General features: G+C 38.8%; 1 protein-coding gene across 3 annotated transcripts in view; it reads left to right on the top strand.

The window, feature by feature from the left end:
• The window catches only part of psmc5 (proteasome 26S subunit, ATPase 5), a 36,146-nt gene extending 16,673 nt beyond the window's left edge, over window positions 1-19,473 (top strand). For all 3 annotated transcript variants that reach the window (XM_043675142.1, XM_043675140.1, XM_043675141.1), the window contains exons 6-13: window positions 3,462-3,518; window positions 5,097-5,327; window positions 12,464-12,590; window positions 15,989-16,179; window positions 16,641-16,739; window positions 17,454-17,564; window positions 18,001-18,087; window positions 19,306-19,473. In XM_043675142.1, the coding sequence (XP_043531077.1) occupies window positions 3,462-3,518; window positions 5,097-5,327; window positions 12,464-12,590; window positions 15,989-16,179; window positions 16,641-16,739; window positions 17,454-17,564; window positions 18,001-18,087; window positions 19,306-19,359 (957 nt within the window). In that variant the 3' untranslated portion in view covers window positions 19,360-19,473. The remainder of the gene's footprint in view (window positions 1-3,461; window positions 3,519-5,096; window positions 5,328-12,463; window positions 12,591-15,988; window positions 16,180-16,640; window positions 16,740-17,453; window positions 17,565-18,000; window positions 18,088-19,305) is intronic.
• Window positions 19,474-19,667: the final 194 nt, after the last annotated feature.

Below are 19,667 nucleotides of genomic sequence, written 5' to 3'. Positions count from 1 at the left end.
GGCGGTGTGGACTTGTTGGGCCGAAGGGCCTGTTTCCACACTGTATGTAATCTAATCTAATCTAATCTAATCTTGCATGGAATCTGAATGGTGCAGTGGAGGCTAATGGGATGCTTGCTTAAGATAGCCATTGTTGTAGAAATGATAGGCATCAAAATTACATAAATGACTTCTGTTGTAGAATAGCTTTCCTCTCAAGGTTTTGTTGTCCTTGTCCATTTAGTAATCGTAATAGATTGACGTCTGTGCCCCATCCTTGTTGACCACACTGACTACTGTTTCTGCAGCAGTGCCTGAGAGAATGGAGTCTTCGTCTAACAGTTCAAGCAGATCAATTTCCTGTATTTGCGTATTTTCTTTTTCAAACACTGGTGAGGCTGGTGTGCTGCTTAGTGGAACATAATGTTCTTGGCACTGCTGCAGAAGATGAGATTCTACACTTAACTGATCATTCAGGCATTTAGGATTATGTTAGTAGATTACAGGACTGGTTGCTTAATCAAATATTTAAGCTTTCAAATAATGGAAATAGGGTAGGACTTTATTAGAGGAATTGTATCTCTGCTGATTAATAACACTCTTGCTCACCTTGCTTCAAATAATGTAATACCTATAATCTTCCAAGTTCCTCTTTAGTTTTTTAAATTGCTGCTTACGGCATGAAAGGCATGTATTTTAGTAGGAATTATTAAAGATTGATCTCTGTATTAATAATTGATGGGTGGTTTTAAATAGTATCCTAGCTGTAAGTGATACAGCTTGGAGCTGTAATGTATGGCCTCATGCAGTGTAAGGCAACTGGTTTGCATTTGAAACATCTTATCATTTTGTGAGTATAAATTTAAGGGTCATTTATAACATCCTACTGACCAATAGCAACTTGTATTTCCATAGTACTACTTCATGTAAATGTGCTTAGGAGATCATGAGTTGAAACAGGCCACTATGGTCTAAAAGATGACTGATATGTAATGATCATTATTAAAGAGGTAAATGTTTAGTGGAGGTGTCCAAAGTGACTGCCAGCTAGAGAGCTGTATGAAAATATCCAAAATGGAGTGAAATGATGATGAAAAATTGGAGAGGATATAAGGGAAGGCTACAAGTTTAAAAGGCATAAACTGGCATAAAGGGCTAGATGAGGTTTGAGGAGGAGGAACTAGAAGATGGAAGGAAATGCAGGTCAGTTTCTTGAATTCCCTGTGTAGAGGAAGGCAAAGTAGGGAAACATTGACCAAGGTGATGGTAAAAGAAAGCAGGAGTCCGGATACGGGAGGCAGAGTTTTGGACATATTGTTATAGTTTGTTTACGGTGAAATTTAGGAGACTGTGTCAAGAGCATTGGAAATTTGAATGTGGAGTTAATGATATGAATAGCATGGCAACTGACGGAAAAGATGCACTGCTGTGAACCGCAAAGTGGTAGTATTGGTGGTGGCTTCACTGTGGGGATTTGAGCTCTGCTTGGTGCACTAGAGTGAAAAAGCACAATTCAGGTTGAGTGAGATGGTGGAATATCACTTAGAAAATTGGAGCAAAAGCCATTTAGTCCTTTTTAAAGCTGTGCTGCCATTCACTGTGATCATGGCTGATCATCCAATTGGAACTTGTTCCTGCTTTCTCCCGATTCCCTTTATCCCTGAGAGCTATGTTCAACTCCTTGAAAACATTCACTGGTTTGGTCTCGACCACTTTCTATGGTGGAGAATTCCATAGACGCCTCATTGGGTGAAGATATTTGTCCTCATCACAGTCCTAAATGGTCTACCTTGTTTTCTTAAACTGTGCCCCTGGTTCTGAATTCCCTAGTCATTGGGAACATTTTCCTGAAGTTACCCTATATAGCTTGGTTAAAATTTTTAAGATAGTTTTTGAGATTCTTTGTTCCTTTCCCACCCCATCCAAATTCTAGTTGTACCTCTCCCTTTCCCAGTTTATCACCATTCAGGTAATCTGCCACCCAAGTGGATAACTTCACATGTATCCACATTATACTTTATCTGCCATGCATTTGCCCACTTAGCTTGTTCGAATCACAGCGAAGTATCTCTGCTTCCTCCATAGAGCTCAGCCTCCCACTCAGCTTTGTGTTGTCTGCAAACCTGGACATGTTATATTTAGTTCCTTCACTGTCTGCCAGCCAGTTCTGTATCCATGTGACTCGACGTGCATTAATCCAGTGGACTTTAATTTTACATTCTAATCTCTTATGTGAGGCCTTCTGAAAGTCCAAGTAAACTGCATCCACTAGCTCCCCCTTAACAACTCTACCAATTACACCCTGTCAAAGTTCAAATTAATTCTGTACTGGAGGGTGATTCTCTGCTGTGGTTTTCACAGTGTGGGTCAGTGCAGTGGAACCTGAACTGCAAGCTAACACATTTCCACCTTCGCTGTCTAGCACAGTGTCATAGAGTCATACAACATGGAAACAGACCGTTTAGTCCAACCAATCCATACCGACCATAATCCCAAAACTAAACTATCCTACCTGTTTGCTCTTGTCCCATATCCCTCCAAGAATTTCTTATTCATGTACTTGTCCAAATTTTAGATAGACGAAGGTTTTCTTGTGTATTCCAGGAAGGGAAAAACACACTTTAGCTGAGAACAGCCCCTCTCTTTCTTCTCAAATGTCCGTTGTCTGGGTCACATTCTGCACAAGATCATAATTCAGTTTATTTTTTGTTTGAATGGCATGTTTCCCTTTTTGAAGTGATTCAGTCTTAAGTTCTCTTCGTACACACACTTCAGGTGTGACATTCCATTGTTCCTTATCAGGACTCTGTCTAAAATCCCTGTGTGGATTACACAAGCATTGATTTTATGCTCTTCACCAAGGTTTGGCTTGAATACCTTAAAAATAATGTCTTTTAATGGTTCGGTATCCGTTAATAATTTGGAGTTCCCCATTGTTAAGATATTTGAAAGAAGTTGAGCAAATTTATCTTGAAGAGGTCGTATTGGAGAATTTTCTTCTTTGTCCTCAAGGTTTATATCTGTCAGCAACTAACTACATGACACTTTGGGAGGAGGAACTTTGGATTTTGGAGCCTATAGGTGAGGAAGTAGCAAGAATCACAGCTGTGGGAAAAAAAAATTGGTTTGGTGTACAATTGACTAGGTATTGCTCTATCATACAGATCCTTGCCATGGGGTGACTAGTTCTCACTCACTTTCTACCGGCCAAGTTTTTAAATTTTAGGGGAAACACTATGCAGATGTAAAAAGTAGAAGCTTCTCTACAGTATGACAACTCTGTCCCACTTATACCTTGAGTTTGTTCATATTAGGATTGATTCTTAAGAGCTCCAAAATTCATGAGAAAACTTGGGATTTTATTTTTAATGTTTTACATTAGTATTGATCATTTCACATCATTTTTGAATTAAAATGAAAAGATTGTTAACTCTTTTTAGTCAGAATATACAGAACTTAATCTTGTGTTTTTTCTATTGTAGGTTCATCCAGAGGGAAAATTTGTTGTGGATGTTGACAAGAACATTGATATTAATGATGTAAGTGTGGGATTGCATCTGCAGATTTATTTTATACCTTGTGTCAAATTAAAAGTCTTCAAATATGCTAGCATTGATTTTTTTAAAAAAAGATTCTTATTGACTGTAGAGATTGAGTACCAGAAAGTGCTTAAAGATTAATGTATAGTCCTTTTTTAAACAGATTATGTTCTGAATAACTCCTAGCAAGTCATATTTTAATTTTTTTTAGGTGTGCTACCTTTTTGCATTGTATGGGGATTCAAAGGCTAGAGACTCGATTATAAAGATTTGATTTTTTTTTCATTGAAGCATGAGAACATAGAGGATATAAATTGGGTGCTGAAAGGAGTGATTTAAAGGGATACTAATACATTTAACATTGAATTAAAATGAAGTTAAAATTAGTCTACTTCAGATGAGGCTAAGAATTCTGTTGCATTTCAGTAGAATTCATCTGAATGAACCTCCCCTATTATGTCACAAATTTCAATTTTCACTCAAACACCTTTTCCAATAATTTGGTCTCTTAGAAAGATAAGGGCAGTAGATCCGTGGGAATGCCACAACCTGCAATTCATAGTCGTACAGCACGGAAACAGGCCCTTTGACCCAACTTGTCCATACCCACCAAGTTTCCTAACTTGTCCCATTTGTCTGCATTTTTCCCATATCCCTTTAAACCGTTCCTATCAGTGTACAAGTCCACATGTCTCTCAAATGTTTATAATTGTACCCGCCTCTACTACTACCTCCTGTTAACGTTTTCTGTATATACAGCACCCTCTGTGTGAAAAGGTTATCCCTCAGATCCCTTTTTAATTCATTCCCCGCTCACTTAAACCTATGCCCCCTAGTTTTAGACTAAAATGACTAAAATTGGAGGAAAAGACCCTGGTTCTTTGCCTTATCCCATGCCCCTCGTGATTTTATAAACCTCTACAAGGTCACTCCTCAGGGAGAAAGTGAAGACTGCAGATGCTGGAGATCAGAGTCAAGAGTGTGGTGCTGGCAAAAGCACAGCAGGTCAGGCAGCATCCAAGGAGCAGGGTAGAGAGAGGAGAACGTCTTCAAATCACCCCTAAGCCTCCAGGGGAAAAAAATCCCAGCCTCTCTCTTTATAAGGTAAATGTTCCTCCATGTTAACTACCATCCTGACTTTGTTTTCCTTTACTGTCACTGGGACAAGATTCTGAAACTTGCGCTCTTGTAGCACTGGATATGATGTGGTTTGCAGTGTTTCAGGAAGGTGGCTGTCCACCACCTTCTCGAGGACAAATAAGTTTGGGCAGTATAAAGTACACTTGTCAATGTTTGCACCCTTGAATGAATATAAAAGAAAAAGGTTTACCTGTACTTATGAAATGTGTGCATTACTTTCTTTAGTAATGAGGATGATTCATGTTTGAGGCCAGGTGTCTGTAATTTTCTGCAGCTATTTAATAGTAGCAAATTGATTGCTAAAGGATTTTTTCCCTTGGGTGTTCATCTCTTTTGCATTTTGAGAACTTGCTGATTCCTTACATTCTTTGTTATTTACAGGGATTAGTTGTTTTACCTTAACTGTTGCTTACAACTGAAGTATTTTTGTTTTGAAAGGTAACTCCTAACTGCCGTGTAGCTTTAAGAAACGATAGCTACACGCTACACAAAATCCTACCTAACAAAGTGGACCCTCTGGTATCTTTAATGATGGTTGAGAAAGTTCCAGATTCTACCTATGAAATGATTGGTGGCTTGGACAAACAGATCAAAGAGATTAAGGAGGTTATTGAACTGCCTGTGAAACATCCTGAGCTATTTGAAGCTCTTGGCATTGCACAACCAAAGGTAAGTTTGTCATCATTTTTGCCGTCTCCTTTTTGCTCCCTGTTCCCTTTATGAAATTAACCTATAATCTTGCTGAGTATTCTTTCATGTGTAGTGAAGATTTAATAGGAGAAAGTGAGGACTGCAGGAAGCCTGAAGAAGGACTTATCCCCGAAACGTCGATTCTCCTGCTCCTTTGATGCTGCCTGACGTGACCTGCTGCGCTTTTCCAGCAACACATTTTTCAGTAGTGAAGATTTAATATAGAGCTTCTGCTTAAAAACAGTGACGTGCTTGGCTTTGTTATGTGCATGTATTTATAGTAGACAACTTTAAACTTTCGAGGTCAAAATTAATATTTTAGTATGTAATATGTCAGCAGGCCTCTTTTTAGCTTCCTGGGGCTGAAGGGAAGCCTGTCATCAACAGTGCAAACGCTTGCCAACCCTTTAGATTATTCTTCTATAGATGCAAACCAGTATCTATAATAATAAGTACAAATTTATTTGGTTTAAATGCCACCTGCTTTGAACCAGTTGTTCCTTTCTTGGGCATTTGCTTTGATTTAAAACATTGTGGAATTCAAGAGCAGATGATGAGTTAATGGTTTCCCATTTAATGTGTGTATGGTATAGATAGGATGAGCCCAGAATATCACTTTGAGTTAAGACCTGAAAAGATTTAAATTAGTGAGAAATAGTTTTAGTTAATTGAGAACATTCACTTTACTGGGAGTGGCAAATATTTGAAATAGTCTGCTGTTTTAGAGGAAAATGTTTTTTCGGTATATTCAAAATAAAGGTAGTGTTTTCAATATATTAGAATAGTGGAAAGCTGAGCCTCCCAGGATGTGTCTATGTCCCCCGAAGAACTGGGTTCACTTACCAAGGCAGGGCAGACAAAACCACAGGAAAAGAATGGGGTCTAAGGCTGTCTTTATGGTTACTCCAATCCATGAATAGTAAATCAGCTGATAATGGGAACTGAGTACTTGTTGACTTCTTCTCAAACATAACCACACTGGTTTCAACTAAGTTTAATAAACACATGTAATATTTCTAAAGAATCATTTTATTCAGAGTAAACACATCAACTTTTATTAAACACCTGGTAGTTGGTTGTCATTATCTTTCAAAATCATCGAGTTGCAATGTTTTAATGGATTTTCAAAGAAACATAGAAATTAGGGGTAGGCCAAATTCAGTGCTTCAAGCCTGCTCCTTCATTCGTTGTGAGCTTGGAAGATCTTCTAACTCAATAGCCTGTTCTCGCTTTTCCCCTTTATCCTTTTTGATCCCTTTATCCCTAAGTGCTATATCAATTCATAGTCATTGAGGTCTACAACATGGAAACAGGCCCTTCGGCCCAATTTGCTAATACCGCCCAGATTTCACAGTTTGAACTAGTCCCATTTATCTGAGTTTGGTCCACATCCTTGAAATCATAAAATGATTTGCTCTTGACTGCTTTCTGTGAGCGAATTCCAGGGGTGAAGTAGTTTTTACTCATCTCAGTCCTAAATGATCTACCCTGTATCCTTAGACTGTGACCCCCGCTTTCTGACTTCCTGGTCATTGGGAACATCCATCCTGCATTTAACTTGTCTTGTTCTTTTGGAATTTTGGAGGTTTGTATGAGATCCCCCTCGTGTCTTAATTCTGATAAATATAATCCTAACCGATTTCAACATTTCCTCATCGATCAGTCCTTCCATCCCAGGAATCACTGGTAAATGTTTGCTGCACTCCCCCAAGTAGCAAGAATACTTTTCTTCAGATAAGATGAAAGCTCTGCATAATACTCCAGGTATGATCTCCCCAAGGCATTGTTTAATTCCAACTAGGAGAAAGTGAGGACTGCTTCCAGCAAGACATCCTTGGTGCTGTATTCAAATCTTTTTACTATGAACTCCAATGTTATTTATTGCTAGAACTGCCTGCTTACCTTCAACAACTGATGCAGGAGGATGTCCAATCTCATTGCATAGTCCTCTTTGGGTGTAGTTATTGAGATATCTGCCTTCCTGTTTTTGCTCCCAACATGAATAACTTCACACTTGTCTACATTATATGCATCTGCTCTGCATTTGTTCACTCACCCATCTTGTCCAGATATAAAGGCATAAAAACAAGGAGCAGAACTAAGGTATTTAGCCTCTTGAGCCTGCTCCTCCATTCAGAATACTCCTAGCTGATCTCACCTTTCTGCACATTCTCCATAATCCTTCAATAAATAAAAATCCATCCGTCTCCTCTTCAAATTTGCTCAATGTCCCATCATCCACGGCAGTCTGGGGTAGTGAATTTGTGTCCGTTTTGAGAGAAACAGTTTCTCATCTGAGATTTAAATTTACTACCCCTAATGTTAAAACTGACCTCGTTTCTAGATTCCCCCACAAGACGACACATCTATTCTGTCGACTTTGTCAATTCTGTTGAGCATCTTATATACCAGAATTAGATCTCCTTTCATTCTTATAAACAGCAGAGTATAAGCTTAAACTGCTCAATTCTCTTTGTAAGGCTAACCTCTTGCCCTTAGAATCGATCTAGTGGATTAAGGGGACTAAAACTGAATGTTTCCCCAAGTGGGGTCTCACTAATGCCTTATGTAGTTGCAGCAACATCTCCCAACTTTTAAGTTCCATTCCCTTAACAATAAATGTTAAAATTCCACGTGCCTTCCTTATTACCTGGTGTACCTGCAAGCTAGTTTTCTATGATTCATGCACAAAGACACGGACCTCTGTATACTGAAGCACTCTGAAAGTTTCTCTCCATTTAGATACCTTCAGCAACTGGTGTTGGGGGAATCTCCAGTTTCATTACATTGAGAGAGAGGAATATGCATAGCTACTGAGATATCGATATTAACTCTGACTCTCTGCTTTTTTTAGTTAGCCAGTCTTCTAGCTAAATTGTCCAAATCCCCAATGTGATCTTAACCTTATGTGCAAAACCTTTATTAAATATGTTTTGGCAGTCTAGATATACTACAACTGCAGGACATTTTTGTTTTTCTTTGTTATATCTTCAAAGAGCTCTAACAAATTAGTGAAACACTTCAATATGAAGGTTAAATCATGTTTTTGCATCTTCCTCACAGCTCACCCCCTCACCCAGCTTTGTGTTGTTTACATGTTTGGAGATAATACATTTAGTTGCCTCAACCAAATCATTAATATATATTGTGAATAGCTGAGATCCTAACATTGATCCCTACAGTACCCCACTAATTGCCTGCTGTTCAGAAAAAGACCCATTTATTCTTTTTTTAATTCCTGCATGCCAACCAATTTTCTATCCATTTTAATATGTTAGCCCCCCCCTCTCCAAAATTCCTATGTACTTTAATATAAATATTAATTTCTTACATGGCACTTTTTCAAAAACCTTCTGAAAGTCCAAATAAACCACATCTATTGGCTTCCCTTTACTAGTTACATCCTCAAAGAATTCCAATAGATCCTGCACTGTTTTCCAAAAGCCTCTCTAATTGATGAATTTATGCTTAAATGTTTTGTTCTTTATTTTCCTTTCCCATTTGCCAGTGTTCTTGTACCGATGTTTGTTTTTCTTTCTCCTGGTGAAAGTGAGGGTTGTGAGAGTTTGGAACTTTCCCTCAATAGGTAGTGGAGGTGTGTTCACTAAATACTTATAGGATTGAAGAAGGTAGATTCTTTTTAGGTAAGAGAATCTATGGTTATCAGGGATACATGGCAACATTTCCCCATAAATTTGTTTTGCTGCTGCACAGACCTGGGAGGTCCTTCTGCAAGTGGAAGCCATCTATTGGCATGTCAGTATGGAGGTTCCCACCAGCTGCACAGCTTACAAGGAAATGTGGAATTTGAAATACAAACCAACCGGGCATGATTTTACTGAATGCGTTTGTTAGCTCAAGGGGCTGAATGGTCTGCATCTATTCCTATTGCATGTCCATGTGTGTATGTAAAGTTAATGCTCTAGAGCCTGGTGCTGGTGGGGGTTTACTCATCGATTCTGCTTTTGTGAAGAAGCAGAGTATGATGTAATTCATAGTGGATTATTTGAACACATTTCTTGCCTAATAAATTACACTACTCCAGTACTGTACAAATCATGCTGATTGGAACTCTGTTGAAGGTGTAATAAGCTATTCATACTTAATGTGTAGGTTGGGAGTGAGTACATGGTTTAATTTCCAGTGCTATTTTTAAAAATTAATATCTGATATCCAATTGAATTAAAACTCTTATGTTGTGACTTGTAGTTCTGGATTACCAGCACTGCGGCAATATGTTTGTTTATTGCTTTTGAGTGAAGAGTGTTATTATCTGGTACATTTTTAAATGTGCAGTAATCCTTTCCAGAAGGAGAAACAGATGTAGAAAAATTACAGAAGAATATAGTCATTAATGTCTTTCTCATTTCATATTTTAAAATCTTGCAGAAGTGCAAGTAATTACTGAGATACTTGTTGTTTTGCACAGTTAATTTTAGTGCTTTGGAACCAAGTTTAGAAAATAATCACTCAAGGTATTCTGTCCTTTCAATCAACTTTTAATATCTCTATTACTCCCAGATGATAGAATTTCAGTTTTTAAAATGTGTTACTTGCTTTTACTGATTTTCTTTTTCCTCCATGACCTGTTCCTCAGTAAAGAAAGCAGTTCAGATTGTTATTTCGGAGAAAAAAGAAGTCTGTGAAAGGTGCTGGCTGGCAACTGATCTGTACAGGATCCAAGTACTTGGTGTTCAAGCCCACTGTGTACCTGATATTTATGGAAATGTTCAGTTCAGTTCTTGCTGTAGTCATGTCCAACTTTTCACTCATTTTATTCAAAAGGTTTGAAAATAAATATAAGCTTCACAGAGATGAATGTGGCTGAGTCTTAACTGCCCTTTTTGAAATGCCTTAGCGAGGTACTAAGATTGAGAGCAGTTTGGGATAGCAACAAATGCTGTGTTCACATCCTATGCATTTCTTAAGAAAATAAATTTTCAGAATAGAACACTTTGAAAATCTTTCCATTTTAATAAACTACCCTCTTGGCAATTAGGTCAGATTGAGACAAAAGTTCATGAAGGTGAAAGCAGTTGTTAAATTTCTCTTATTTACACATTTTGCAATGTGTGTTTATTACAGCTGAAGTAAATTACTTTAAATGAAGACTAGGAGCCAAAAACTGCTTGGTTTTGGAGACTATTTTCAAACACAACACTTCTCTGCTAAATAAGCTTAAAAAATATGCTATTGCCAAGCCAGAAATTGTGTTTTCAAGATTAAATTACAGGCTGCTTGCTGGAATGCCATGGTAAAGATAGTCTCTTGAAACTCTCTTGTTTTTGCACATTTCCTTGGTGACTTGCTTTCTTGGTCTGTAGCTGTCTTCCTGGCCCACTGCAGAGCACAATCACTTCCTGTCCAATAAGGTTCATTTATAGGGCTTTTACAATATGTTGCTGTGAATGGAATGGAGTGTTTATTTCAACTTTGTGCCTCTTAGTGCCTCTTGAAGCACAACTTCAAATCTAATTTCACTGGCAAGAGAATGCATGTTCTGTGACTGATCTGGTGGTGGCTAAGAGCATTTTTTTAAGAGCAATAAGACATGCTATTTTCTGTGAAGGAGCAAAAGTGGCCTTTAGTAGAGGAATGTGCACTTCCTGTCAGATGTGGAAGTTTAGGGATAGCTTTCTATGTTACTGATGATAATGTCTGCAGAAAATGTCTTTGGTTGTGAATCCTATCAGATCACATGGATTGGTTGGAGCGGCAGTTCAGAGACAATGAGGAATTTACAAGAACTGGGAATGTGATGAATGGTAGTTATAAGAAGGGAGAAAAGCCACAGATACCATCAGGTAGATGGATTAACTCCAGGAAAGGTAGGAGGGGTAGGCAGATAGTGAACAAGTCTCGTATGGCTATCCCTATCTCAAATATGTATTCAGTTTTGGAAAATGTAGAGGGTGATGTATTCTCAGGGGAATGTAACACAAACAGCCAAATTGGATTGAGACTGGCTCTAATGTTATAAGGGATAAGTCTGGTTCCAAGTGATCGATTTGTGATCGGGGACTCTCTCTAGTCAGAGGCACAGACAGACTTTTCTAAGGCTAGCAGCGAGAAATCAGAATGGTGTCACCTTCCTGGTGCCAGGATCAAGGAAATCTCTGAGAGGGTGCAGAATGTTCTTATACGGGAGAGGGACCAGCAGGAGGTTATTGTACACATTTGGAACAAACAATATAGGATGGGGAAAGAATGAGATTCTGAAGGGAGAATATAGAAAGTCAGGCTGGAATTTAAAAAGGAAGTCCTTGACCGTAGTGTTTTCTGGATTACTCCTGGTGCTATGAGCTAGTAAGAGTAGGAGTTGGAGGATAGAGCACATGAATGTGTGTCTGAGGAGCTGGTGCAGGGGAGAAGGGTTTACATTCTTGAATCATTGGAATCTCTTCTGAGGTAGAAGTAACATGAATTGGAAGGGGACTGATATATTGGCAGGGAGATTTGCTCGAGCTGCACGGGAGGATTTAAACTAATAAAGTGGGGTGTGGGACCCAAGGAGATAGTGAGGAAAGAGATCAATCTGAGACTAGTACAGTTGCGAAAAGGAATGAGTCAAACAGTCCGAGCAGGCAGGAATAAAGCAGAGAGCAAGGTAGGACTGATAAATTAAACTGCATTTATTTCAATGCAGGAGGCCTAACAAGGAAGGCAGATAAACTGGGCATGGTTAGGAACATGGAACTGGGATATCATAACAATTATAGAGATGTGGCTCGGGGATGGACAGGTCTGGCAGCTTAATGTTCCAGGATACAAATGCTATAGAAAAGATGGAAAGGAGGGCAAGAGAGGAGGGGGGAATAGCCTTTTTGATAAGGGATAGCATTACTGCTGTACTTGGGGAGGATAGTCCTGGGAATACATCCAGGGAAGTTATTTGGGTGAAACAAAAAGGTGTAATTTAATTTCTCAGTTACAAAAGGTTCGAGAAAGTCTTATGAGCGTGTTTTTGTTGCAACTTTAACAGGAATCCTTTGTGTGACTGAGTTTAGCTTCAGATACTCCGCTGAATTCATTCTGGTTAAAGCCAAATAATCTAAGGCTCGTTCATGCAGGGTTTTACTAGGCATTAGATCTCATCTATTTTTAACTTTTTTTAGGGTGTGCTGCTTTATGGACCTCCAGGCACTGGGAAAACATTGTTAGCAAGAGCTGTGGCCCATCACACTGACTGCACTTTCATCCGCGTTTCTGGCTCTGAACTTGTACAGAAATTCATTGGCGAGGGTATGTGCTCAAGACCTCTGTTTGATGTTTCCTCTGAAGAATGGCATCGCTAATGTAGTGCTTTCTCACATAATGTCAACTTTGGTTAAATGAACAAGTCATGGTGTTGGATTCAACTCTGAACCTTTTGACTTGTCTGTTTCAAATTTTATTTTTTTGTTTGCTTCTAGGCATTGCTGTCTAGGCCAGCATTTATTGCCCTTCCTAATTGCTTTTAACAAGATAGTGGTGATCTGCCTACTTGAGCCATTGCAGTCAATGGACTATCAGGAAGGGAGTTCAAGGATTTTAACCTTTGTGGTCGTGAAAGACAAACTACATAGTTGCAAGTCAGGATACTGTGGGGTTTGGGGAGGAACTTGCAGGTATTGGTGTGTCCATATATCTGTTAACCTTGGCACTCCTAAATGGTAAAGGTTGCTGGTTTGGATTGTGCTATCAATGGAATTTTGGTGAGTTCCACAGCCAAACAATAAAGATACGTACATAATGCGACTAACAGAATTTACTCAGCCAATGTTTTTCCCCCCCATCCCTACTGCCGAACTCCTTTATGGTGGTTCTTTGAATTTAGTTAATTATTTATGCCTGGGCATCGTTCTGTTGGCAGTCATCTGGATTCTCATTAAACTGCCTTTTTTTTTGATGTTAAAAATCACAACACCAGGTTATAGCCCAACAGGTTTAATTGGAAGCACACTAGCTTTCGGAGCAACGCTCCTTCATCAGGTGATTGTGGAGGGCTCGATCGTAACACAGAATTTATAGCAAAAATTTGCAGTGTGATGTAACTGAAATTATACATTGAAAAATTGATTGTCTGTTAAGCCTTTCATCTGTTAGAATACAGTGATAGTTTCACTTCTTTCATGTGTAAATCACAAAACCCTCTTTTTTTAAAGTTGCATTCTCGGGTTAGCTGTTAAGAGTGTGAGAAAGTGTGTGTGTGTGTGTGTGTGTGTGTGTATAGTGAGTGCAGATTGTCTTAAGTCTATGAGGGGGTGTGAGTGTGTGTCTATAAGGGTGTGTGTGGGTGTCTGTCTGTGTGTGTATGTGTAGTGCAATGGTGATCACCTGTGATGTGACATGAACCCAAGGTTCCGGTTGAGGCCCTCCCTATTGGTACCAAACTTAGCTATCAGCCTCTGCTCGGCCACTTTCCTCTGCTGCGTGTCCCGAAGTCCACCTTGGAGGATGGTCACCTGAAGGTCCGAGGCTGAATGTCCTGGACCACTGAAGTGTTCCCCAAGTGGGAGGGAACCCTCCTGTCTGTTGATTGTTGTGCGGTGCCCATTCATCTGTTGTCGTAGCCCTTGCTCGGTTTCCCCAATGTACCATGCCTCCGGGCATCCTTGTCTGCAACGTATAAGATAGACAACGTTGGCTGAATCACATGAGTGCCTGCCATGTATAAGGTGGGAGATGTTCCCATGCGTAATAGTGGTATCTATGTCCACAATGTGACACATCTTGCAGCGTCCACCATGACAGGGTTGTATGGAGTTGTCCTGAGAGCTGGGCAGTTTGCTACAAACAATGATCTGTTTGAGGTTTGGCAGTTGTTTAAAGGCAAGTAGTGGAAGTGTGGGGAAGGTCTTGGTGAGGTGCTCATCCTCATTGATAAGTGTTGCAAGTCACGAAGAACATGGCGTAATTCTTCAGCCCCTGGGAAGTACTGAACAACGAAGGGTACCCTGTCAGTTGCAGCACATGTCTGTCTCCTGAGGAAGTCATTACGGTTCCTTGCTGTGGCACGTTGGAACTGGCGGTCGATGAGTTGAGCATCGTACCCCGTTCTTGTGAGGGCATCCTTGAGTAATTCCAGGTGTCCATCACGTTCCTCCTCATCTGAGCAGATCCGGCAATGCTACACTTCTCCAGCTTCCACCCAAAACATATTAAAACAGCCATTCCCTATGGACAAGCCCTACATATATACCAGATCTGCTCAGTTGAGGAGGGACGTGACGGACAGATGAAATGCTTAACAGACAATCAATTTTTCAATTTATAATTTCAGTTACATCACACTGCAAAGTTTTGCTATAAATTCTGTGTTATGATCGAGCCCTCCACAATCACCTGATGAAGGAGCGTCGCTCTGAAAGCTAGTGTGCTTCCAATTAAACCTGTTGGACTATAATTTGGTGTTGTGATTTTTAACTTTGTACACCCCAGTCCAACACCAGCATCTCCAAATTATATTTTTTTTGATGTGTGTCCTGACGAGGCCAAACATGTCTGTAAACAAAAGTTGGATCCTGTACTCACAACATTCACATTAGCGTTTTCCAGTAAAGTAATTCAATAGGGATTCAGGCTGGCCTGTTCCAAACCCTGCCCTGTCACACTGTGTTGGATTGTAGAGGTTAGTTGCATCCTCTTGAGGTCTGGCTGAGATCAGATCATTCAGTGCAGATCTAACATGTTAGCTGATCTCTGATTGTATGTTTGGGAGTGACATGTAGTCTAACTTCCTTTTCATTTTTTTCTTTCTTGTTTGATTTAAACTGATACAAGTTGAGATTCACATTCATTGTCAATATGTTCAGATGGTCGTTGTTCATATGTCTGCCCAGATATTGCATGATAGGCTACTCAACAGTGAAACAAAGATGTCCGTCAACCCGGATTTCTTCATCTGATTATTCTAACACCAGTATTTTCAGGGGTTTCACTGGATATTGATTACCAGTTAAAATTCCTGATCATCTTTCCCACTTTTTTTTTTCCCCGAGCGTGGGCGATACTGATGCCAATGTGGTCGCATATCACCGCTTTTCCTGAGATCTCCTCATCTCTGATGCTGGTGACTCCTTGTAAATATCAAAACACTCCAGAAGACTTCTTACTAATGCCCTGGAGATGTGCCAACCAGTGTGATAGCTGACCAAAGGAACTATTATTGTAGGAGATATTCTGGAATTCAGCAATAGAAATTGTATGCTGGCAAATGAACTAGTATTATAAATGGAAAAAAATCATCTTGGACTCTTGGTAGTCTTGAGGTCATTCAGTTGAAATTTGCTACCACCCTGATTTGAAGTGACCCCATGAGTGTGTTGTAATTGCCTCCTGAGCCATTGAGTAATACTGTCTATTCTGATCTCTTGAAATGTGAAGTTAATTTTAGTTTAGAATAGATGTGGAATAATTTAGTGCACCTGTAGTGGTAGAAACTGGGCAAGATAATACATGCTGTTCACAAAACTTCAATGAATTGTCAATAACATTTACATAACTAGCACAGGCTTAGGCAATAATTTAATATCAGTGTTTATGTATGCATTTTTATTGAAACATTGATGACCCACCTGCATACAAGAATTTGTAATTCAGATCGATACACACTTTAAAAATGTAATGATTTAACAAGAATTTTTAAATGTATTTTGCAGGTGCTCGTATGGTACGTGAGCTGTTTGTAATGGCGAGAGAGCATGCTCCGTCTATTATTTTCATGGATGAAATTGATTCTATTGGCTCTTCGCGATTGGAAGGAGGTTCGGGTGGTGACAGTGAAGTGCAGCGCACGATGTTGGAACTTCTCAATCAGCTTGATGGATTTGAGGCCACTAAGAATATTAAGGTATGGTTTAACTTTGCTAAGTGTTTCTCTCGTTTGCACGAACTAACAACGTGCACTAAAATATGGTTGCTTAACTGCTGGAAAGGAAGAGGGGAAAAATATTTGGAACCTTTTTCTGTCGGTGAGCTTCTCTTCCTTAATACTTCAGTACTGCTAGGAGTAATTGAATGTCTAGAATTTGTTAATTGGAAATTGCCTCCTGTGCATCAGGCCATGATTATTTATGTGCAGAAGTACATCCCTTTGTGCATACAGAGGAGCCCCAGCTGAATAGTCGTTCCTGGCATTTATCTTGGCAATGAGAGGCAAAGTCTCTGATTGCACAGAGGGCTGGAGGAATAAACATGTAGTCGATGTCCGGCCAGAGAAAACTGAAAATAATCTGTATGGGTCCTGAACAGAATCTAAATTATATTTGTCCTGCACATCACTGATTTCAGCTGTTTCCATGTTTGGCACAGGTAATTATGGCAACTAACAGAATTGACATTCTGGATCCTGCTTTGCTGCGGCCGGGACGAATTGATCGGAAAATTGAATTCCCTCCTCCAAATGAAGAGGTGAGTTTGGAATGGTATCATGCATGTGGATGACCAGAATGATGCTCTTGAGATGTTATTTCACAAAGAAAATTAAACTTGCTTTGTACCGTCAGTGTTTAGTCAGAAAGTGACATTCTTTGGAAAGACATCTGCATTTTCTGTTTGCCAATAATTCAACATTGGTGTCTGTAAATGGAAAATCTGCATCTGTTTTGGCCCTACTCTACTAATTTGTTGCAGATGGTATCCTGGGATTGTACTCTGTTTCTGATTTTTGTGTTGAGTGCCTAAATGTTAGAAAGATGAATGTCATCAAGGTAAAACTAAATTTTCTAGCCATCTTTATGAACCATAACTGGAAATGGGAGCTCTGTGCCTATTTAAAAAAACTTGAATAGTTTCTTTATTGCTTAGAAGTATTTAATTAAAAGGGTGCTACTCTTAGTTTCTAAAGCAGTTTTTTTTCTTTTGCTGCCACAACACAAGCTTTTAGTTAAGCATGGCACTTTGATTTACAATGACTTATGAAAATCTACGTGGCTGGGTACTGATAATATTTCTCTTCAAAACCAAGTGAATCCAGATTCTGCTTTGATGTCAATCTAATACAATTGACTGGCTTTTGAGAGAAGCAATCTGTTTGATTGTCAACACATATTTCAATAACATGCACACACTTGAACTGTTTTGATGAGTGGAAGTCTTGTTTTTGCTTGCTGACCCCCTCCTTAGGCTCGTCTTGACATTCTGAAGATTCATTCTCGCAAGATGAACTTAACACGTGGTATCAATCTGCGCAAGATTGCTGAGTTGATGCCAGGGGCATCAGGTGCAGAGGTTAAGGTGAGATGTTGTCTAGGCATAATTCTGATATGTGTACTAGTGCCAGCCCATTACCTTTTTTGATCTAAAATCTGGCCGTATTAGTAAATCCTATACATTGTAATCAGCAATAGTGTTTCCTAAGACTTGAATCTAATCCAATCAAGAAGCAGAAAGGTGTTGTAAATTTAGATATTTCCACTTTTAAAGTTCTTCATTAAGAGATTTGTTTTAACGTGAAAATTAAAATGTTTAACTCACTGCACACTTGTTAATTTGCAACTTGGTACATCTGACTGGATGGTAGATCAGTAATGTTCAGTTATAGCTCCACTGTAGTGATTAAACTTTTTCAATACAATGCACTGTACAGATTGTGTATTACGTCAGCATCACTGTGACCTCGTATCTGCAGTATCTGTTGGAATAGTTTTTGAGGGATGCTTGTATTCTGCAGGGTGTATGTACAGAAGCTGGCATGTATGCCTTAAGAGAAAGAAGAGTCCATGTCACACAAGAAGACTTTGAAATGGCAGTGGCCAAGGTATGATACTGTAAAAGTTGTACAGATCTGACCTGACTGAATATCCTGTAATTTTTCTGACCAACAGCAAGAATGCATTGCAAATTATTTCTCTCAAGAAATCTTTAAGTTTCATTAACAAAAATACAATACTTTGCAACAAGATCTTATGGCAAAGTACTCTGCACTAGAAACATTCCTTGTAAAAGGAACTTCATCCTAACGTGTGCTCTTTCAAGTAATATTCTGTTTAACATCCCATAGCCTGTTTATTGCATTGTGATCCCTTTTAAAATTGACTTCATGTGTGGTTTCTTTAAAGGGCTGCGCTTGCGCATGGCACTCCCTGCTTGCGCATTCTGAAATACTGAGGTGTTACATTCAAGTGACTTGTTTAAATTGATGATCACCTCACTAGTAATTCCTAAACCAGAAGACATTGTCCTACTGAAAATTTTGTTTGGTTTTGATAAAGATATTACAATAATACAAAGATATACAAGTTCATCTGAACCTTCCTATTAGAAAATGATTTTAATAATCATTGACATGAATTATTATCCGTGACAAATCTCTGCTGTATGCTTTTTATCTACTCATGGCCCATCTAAAAATCCTTTAGCCAAGGTCTAACCAGTGTTTTGTACAAATATTTTAAGTTCTTTACTCTTGTGCTCTTATAATCCTATTTATAAAATCCAAAATGTTGGCCATTTTTATATGGTTATTTTGTCCTGCATTTTTAAACAGTCTTGTCTCTCTCTCATCTTTCATTCACCCACATATACTTGAACAGTACTGCTCCTGTGATGGATAATTTCAGCCTGCAATCTGAACAGCAAACTCTACATTTCTTGTTTTGCTGGCAAATTCTATCAGGTGTTTTTAGGGAATTTTGTTTTCTTCCTTTTTAATTTTTTCATTCTGCCACTTGTGCAGCAGAAATTAAAAACAAAGCTGTCAAAGAGGATCCTTATATTTGGTGTTTTGCTGATATACAATTGCATTATTTTCTAGTTTGGAGAAAGGAAGGCTTCTGCATGATCAGCAAAACTGACCCATGACCACAGTTGTCAACCTGTATATTTACCAATAATAAGTTGTTTGAATCTGCTTCAGAACACCTGAGCATCAATGAAGATTAATTTAATAAAGGTTGCTTTGTTGATCATGCTGTTACACTCTACTGTTCAATGATTATCTACCCTGTTCATTTGCTAATCTTTTCCTTAATTGCAGGTTATGCAAAAGGACAGTGAAAAGAACATGTCCATCAAGAAGCTTTGGAAATAAATGCATGTAAAAAGATTTGTTACCATGGTGATGGAAGATTTTAATGGTTTGAAAGTATCTAATCATTGTAAACTTTCCTGTCTTTAATAAATATTCATAAAACCTGAAGCTCAATACGGTAGTGTTTTTGAGTGTGTTGATGCTTATTGGTCATTGATTGTTGATTTTTTTATTTGTTTTGTACACAATTTTCTTTTCTCTTCCACTCCAATTGCCTCCCCAAAATCTAAATAGTGTGAGGATTTCCATGAAGAATTAAGAAACTTGTTTTCTCAAGAAATTTGCTCAACATTTAGTCTAACAAACCT

The sequence above is a fragment of the Chiloscyllium plagiosum genome, chromosome 33 (assembly GCF_004010195.1).
Source record: "Chiloscyllium plagiosum isolate BGI_BamShark_2017 chromosome 33, ASM401019v2, whole genome shotgun sequence".
Lineage (NCBI taxonomy): Eukaryota > Metazoa > Chordata > Chondrichthyes > Orectolobiformes > Hemiscylliidae > Chiloscyllium > Chiloscyllium plagiosum.
Note: the sequence above shows the minus strand (reverse complement) of the source record. Positions and strands in the feature narration are given on the sequence as shown.